Source organism: Etheostoma spectabile, chromosome 4 (assembly GCF_008692095.1).
Source record: "Etheostoma spectabile isolate EspeVRDwgs_2016 chromosome 4, UIUC_Espe_1.0, whole genome shotgun sequence".
NCBI classification, from domain to species: Eukaryota; Metazoa; Chordata; class Actinopteri; order Perciformes; family Percidae; genus Etheostoma; species Etheostoma spectabile.
In genome coordinates this window covers 695,688-702,019 of record NC_045736.1, presented here as the reverse complement: position 1 = coordinate 702,019, position 6,332 = coordinate 695,688, and the positions used below count along the sequence as shown (strand labels likewise).

The following is a 6,332-nucleotide window of genomic DNA, read 5'->3' as shown; positions in this document are numbered from 1 at the left end:
AACAACTGTGAATCTGTGTGTGTGTGTGTTTAATAAAAACGACTGAGCTACAGAGAAATAGTTGAAGTTACCCGAGAGCTACACTGCAGATAGGTTAATCCTTGTGTGTGCTTCCCTCTTGCAATAGTCTATTAACTTCTCATTACCGTCTGCGTCTCGTTTTGTTGCTTGACCGTCTTTGATTTAAGTTTAAGTGTCCTGAACCTGACACTGCACAATAAATCTTTTTGCATATCTGCAAACATGTCTCTCCTGAGAAAATTGTGTTTTTCCATTAATGGTACCTGCTCGACACGAGGTGCCCCGTCCTCCTTTTTTTCGTAATGGAAATTCCAAAAAAGGTGAGAAGAGGCGAGGCAAGCAGGTACCATGTGGTGGAAAAACGCCATAAGTAAAATGCATCAAGTTCTCCAAACTGTCCTATGATGTCGATTGTTCATTCTTACCGTCTAATACATTTGTCAAAGTCAAGGCTTGCGGGCAAAATCCAGCCCCTTGCAAATTCTGATCAGGCACCTCATGTCAATTTAGTTTCACAATAAATATTGACCCACCTAGAAGTTTGCTAAGCCAAAAAGATGAGAAACTGTTTTCAACTGTAATTACACTAAGCATAATTTGGCAGATTTGCTGACATTAAGACTCAGGAAGTCTCCCAGAAGTAGATAGTTTTGGTAATCTGAAAAACAGGTTGCTGTGAAAATGTAATCATTGTTTTGCTTGATTTGCTAAACTCTACTGTATGATAGCTAAGGAACTTTTTTAAGGCTTTATGTCAACCGAATTGTGAGTGAGAAAGCTACATATGCAGTCAAAATGTTTTGACTTTTGATAAAATAAAAGCATTTCTATAAACTATACATTACTTAATGTGATTCTTATTTTCCATATTCTGTGTAAATGAGCAGTGTCAATCATTTCACCTTCAAACCCGCTGTCACTGGAGAGGACAGAAAAAGTCTTTGGCGGATGTTCAGCTTCCTCTTCATCCTGCGTGCGTCGGTGTGTGTGTATGTTTCCGTGTGATGTCTCGGTGTTGTCTTGTGCAGGATCGCCTGAACTGCAGCTCTGCGTGTGTCTGTGTTTGTCCTCTGCTGCGCTCTTGTGTCTGTCTGTGCACGTGTTGCAGTGTGTCTGCTCCTTGTAGCTCAGACTCCACTTCACAGCTTCCAGCACCTCCAGCACCATGTCCACCACGACAAAATGAGCATTCTCCTGCACACACAGCCATTGTAATATCAACATACGTACACTTTGTTATCCAGAGTCGGAGGTGCCGGCAGCAGTTATCCTGTACACACTCTGCGTACGTTGTTTTCTGTGAGACATGCAATGCATCTAATGCATGTTCACGTTAATCATTTTTCTCATTTATTTCACTTTATTTCACCAACAACCCATACACTATTAATCAGAATGTTCATTTTGACTCAATCCGTAGGTAAACTGGTTGCTGGGCGCTAAGTATTGCTAAACCCACAGACGGAGCTAGCCTGTTGTTTGATTCATGTGTGTTAATCGCCCAGATATATTAGCTTTTTAACAATGCGCGGACAGGCAGTGGTGCAAAATCCTTTGTTTGCATACATCCCAGCGTACTTTTACACATCTCCCCCCCAAATATTTAAATATGCAAAAGATGTGTCCCCCCCCCACTATATAGGCTAATTTATATTGATTTTCTACAACGGGCATCTGCACACATTAGCCCCGTCCCCGTCCCGATGTTCACTTTATGCTTACGGCCTTGAACTGTTGTTAATTTCTGAAGACGTGCACAACCTACGCTCTAAAGCAGTGTTTCTTACCCTAACCCATAACCCCTAACCCTAACTGTAACCCTAACCCCTACCCCTAACCCCCAACCCTAACCCTTAACACTAATATTAACCTAAACCCGTACCCCTAACCCCCAACCCTAACCCCTACCCCTAAGCCCTAACATTTTTCAATAATGTACCCCCTTTGAATTACTTTTAAGCCAAGTACCCCCTGACCAGCGCAACACATTTTTGGCAGAAAAGAAGTCTATATAAAGAAATACAATTTAGCGCCAGCAGTGATGTATTCCCTAAACAACAACCTTTTTTAAACAAAAACATTTCAAATAATTAGAATCCATCACTTAATTCATTCAGTATAATAGTATAAATTTTTTAGGAATTATGAATGACGTGTTTTTAATTAGCATTTTTGCAAAGCTACCCCACAAACGCAAGTACATCTGGGCCTGACCATGGACTTGAATGTTGCGGTTTATGAGGCTTATCCCGTCTTTGGTCACATACGGGATATGATGATTACCTGGCACACAGAGAAATCAGGTTCATATTATTAATATATCCATTCATGCTTGCCGACAGTTGTCTGCTCTGAGCGCATTGGTCTCTCTTACTTCAGTGATGATTTTTTTCATTATCTGGTCATTATGAAATGATAAAAGTATGCTAGGAGCACTCTCTCATACACATTAACTATCATAAGAACTGCTGTTTCTGGAGCAGTAAACCGGTCTAGTGGATGGTTTTGTGGGTACAACGAAACAGAATCCTGCGCCACTTTCCAGAGTCACATGAGAAGATAGACTTCATGTTTATATTTTCAAATAGATTAAGAGATGACACTGATATTTGAGTCCGACAGCTAAAACATTGTCAATCTGGTGTGTTAAAAAGCTCCCTGAAGATTACCCTAACACAGTGAACTCACCTAGAAATTGTGCTTTTTACCATAGTTTTCCTCAGAGTTTACATTCACGCATCTTTAAAAGTACAAAAAAACTACTAAAAGTAGTATTAAATATGGCTGCTGCTACCTAGTTGATTATTCAAATTAACGGTCATTTTTGGTCTTAGTCCACTAAGATTTCTCCACCAGTCGACTAAATAAAAGGCTGATATCTGTTGTTTGTTCCTCCCCTCTAATACGACCCACAGGAGACTTTTTATAAATTAGCGCCTCTAATAAGGTAATACGTCCTCATATCTAAATCAGAGAAGTTGGTAAAGTTGTGAAATTGTCACAGTTTGGTTAGATTTAATAATAATACTTAATAATTCATTACATTTATATAGTGCTTTATCATAGACATTCAAAGCACTTCGGGGGAGGGGGGGACTAAGCTCTAGCACCACCAATTTGTAGCACCCATCTGGGTGATGCACGGCAGCCTTACGACGCTAGTCGCTCACCACACATCATTTTGGTAGAGAGGGAGGGGAACAGGTTTTTTTTTCAAAACTACTGAGTAGAGTTGATAAAAAAAGATGGATGTTTGGGTTCAAATGGCGTTTTAAGCCCCCAAAGGTGTTTTAAGCCCCCAATGTTGCTGTGACCGTTGACTTCAAGGCACCTAACCCTAACCTTAACCCTGACCCTAATCATTGCCTAATCCTAGTGCCTACCGGGCACCGCTGCCTGGAAGGCAACGTTGGGAACTTAAAACACCAAACGCCGTTCAAATCAGACGTGACTGAAGGTTAACACATGACCCAGAACGTGATGTACTGTAGCTCTGACATTAACCCTGGTCTCCTGTGTTTGTTTGAAACCCCCCACCCCCACACCTTCCACCTTACCAGGACATTTGGCAGCTTTGCTCCCGTCATAATGAATGTGGCCACTAGAGGGCACCACCACTAGAAAACTAAATATAGGTCAGAATGACGCAACTTATTTGGGCGTTTTTTGGGGTTTTAAAGATCTGTCGATTAAATCAAGAAATCAATGAGTCAACAAAATCTTATGAGTGTTAATCAACTAAATCATAAATTCCACAGGATACAGAACGGCTGCGGATTGGCTCTGTGCTCCGCGGATTGGCCCTGTGCTCCGCCGTCTGTCAACACCCACTAGGTCCGGATTTGTTGCCGAACAGCTGCGGCCATGACTGACAGCTGAAGTCTCGACGACCCATGAGATCTCGCGAGAATAGAACCACAAAACCAACAACAGGTTGTGTCCATCCAGAGGAGTAGAGAGGGAACAACTCTGTGCTGTTTTCAAGATGTAGTGTTGGGAGATATGATCCTCCGTGAGCACGGTGTATTTTAGTTTAAAAATTAACCGGCTGTTTTATTTGCTTTGTGGAAATACACATTGACTTTAATGGGAACCAAATTACTCAGTTCCGGAGCCGATCCGCAGCTGTTCCCCATCCTTTGGAATTTGGGGGTTAGAGTTAATTTAGTCAGGGACAGATAAGTAATAAAAAGTGTAACTGTACCTTTTCCAGCTCACAACTGCTCTTAAAGATGTCTGCAGAGAATTCTGAGATACCACTGCTCCCTCTTTCTTTGCTGGGTTGTGATGAGGTAGAGACGCCTGGCAAAACACATCCACACAAACAGACGCACTAAAGAACTTCCCATGACATACTTATGGCGTGTTGTCACCACGTACAGTACGTGTGTTGCGTTTTCCTTTTGATTGGTGAGTAGACGGGCATGCATCTGATGTTGGCGTGTTGGCATTTTGGCCTTTTTTGGCGGGTAGCCTTTTCCATATGAATGAACATGAACGAACAAATGAGTGAGCCAATCCCGATTGTGTTATTATGGTGCTACCAGCAGCAATTGCAGCACCAACTGCCAGCGCAGTACTTGCGAGAAATATACATTCTGGACTTTTATCTAGTTCTACTTCATATCAGAGGCAAACTTTGCACTTAATCCACTACATGTATCGGACTTTTGGAGTTAACGGTGCATTTGCTGATTCAGAGATTATACACACAACCTTATATGATCAACCCATAAAACAGTGAATTTGGAGTTTCAAACCACCTTACACAGACAAATATCTCTCCAATCAAATGGAAGTAAAAGCTTTTCATTGTACAAGTGAGTGTAAAAAGACTAATTCTTTTTCAGTAGGGAGTGTTTCCTGTTTGTAGGGAGAAGGGGGATTCTGGGTAAACACAGAGGCCTCTGGGAAACAGCAGGTGTACACAGCCACTAAAGATACACCAGTAATGATTTAATCTACCTGATGAGTGGGGGGCATCAGAGCCGTGGCCTTGCTGTCCGCTGAAGGGATGTTGGAGCCTATTGGGATGTGTTGAGGCGGAGACACAGCGCGGCTTCTTGTCCTCTGGAGGGGACGGCTGGTGACAGGGGTCCTGTTTGGGTCCCACATCCTCTGCACCGGTGTCTGCCAGGTACCCACACCGATCCAGAGACAGCAAACCAGACGCAGGAGACGGGGAGTTGGAGCTATAAGAAGTTATGTTTCACTTTAGTCAGATTTGTCCTATCTGGAATAAACCAACAACCTCACACACTCTGTTCTCTAAACCTGTAGGCCAGAATGTGTTTCGAGTGGAAATATAACTAATTGTTTTAGGTGACAATAACATTCCTTTAACACTGAAAGCAGCAGCTGTTCATTAACAAAAACCTGCTTGTGCTTTCCTTTTTTATATTTAGCTGCATGCAGTGTGCTCATAAGTTTTCACATCTATGCTAAAGTTGACTAAAAAGAGGAATACAATTTTTTTTATCTTAATGCCTTCATTAAACTATACCTAGAGATTGGCATGGTGAACTTTCCATAAGATCATCTCTCAATGTAAATCTAACCAGCTATTAAGCTAACTAACTAACACCAAATAACACCATGCCAATCTTTAGGTATGGTAAGGGATATGTGATGATGTGTTTGCGGGGGAAGGGCTAATTCCAAAGGCCGAGGGAACTTTATCAGGATGCATAGTATCCTGATCCATGCAATAACTGACCTTTAATAATAAAAATCTGCCTGCCTCTATGGGACTTTAACATAGGGAGGTGTATACTTATGTCCCCTGTATTTTAACATAGGGGGGTGTATACTTGCCCCCTGTATTTTAACATAGGGGTGTATACTTATGTCCCCTGTATTTTAACATAGGGGGGTGTATACTTGCCCCCTGTATTTTAACATAGGGGTGTGTATACTTATGCCCCCTGTATATGTATGTATGGGGCGTCTGTGGCTCAGTGGTAGAGCGGTTGTCTGCCAATCGGAAGGTTGGTGGTTCGATCCTGCAGTCATTGTTGAAGTGTCCTTGGGCAAGACACTGAACCCCGAGTTTCCCCCGGTGCTGCGCATCCGAGTGTGAATGTGTATGAATGTTTATCTGATGAGCAGGTGGCACCTTGTACGGCAGCCCCGGCCACAGTGTATGAATGTGTGTGAATGGTGAATGTTTCCTATAGATGTAAAAGTGCTTTGAGCAGTTGTTAAGACTGGAAAAGCGCTATATAAATACAGCACATTTACTGTATTCTAACAAAGGGGGGTGTATACTTATGCCCCTTGTATTTTAACATATGGGGGTGTATACTTATGCC

The 6,332-nt window shown here is 42.2% G+C and overlaps 1 protein-coding gene across 2 annotated transcripts in view; it reads right to left on the bottom strand.

Moving 5' to 3' along the window:
• The window catches only part of rubcnl (rubicon like autophagy enhancer), a 47,032-nt gene that overhangs the window by 30,843 nt on the left and 9,857 nt on the right, over nucleotides 1-6,332 (bottom strand). For both annotated transcript variants that reach the window (XM_032514334.1, XM_032514332.1), the window contains exons 4-6: nucleotides 4,987-5,213; nucleotides 4,226-4,323; nucleotides 924-1,215 (exon numbers count right to left, since the gene is read on the bottom strand). In XM_032514334.1, coding sequence (XP_032370225.1) covers nucleotides 924-1,215; nucleotides 4,226-4,323; nucleotides 4,987-5,213 — 617 coding nt within the window. The remainder of the gene's footprint in view (nucleotides 1-923; nucleotides 1,216-4,225; nucleotides 4,324-4,986; nucleotides 5,214-6,332) is intronic.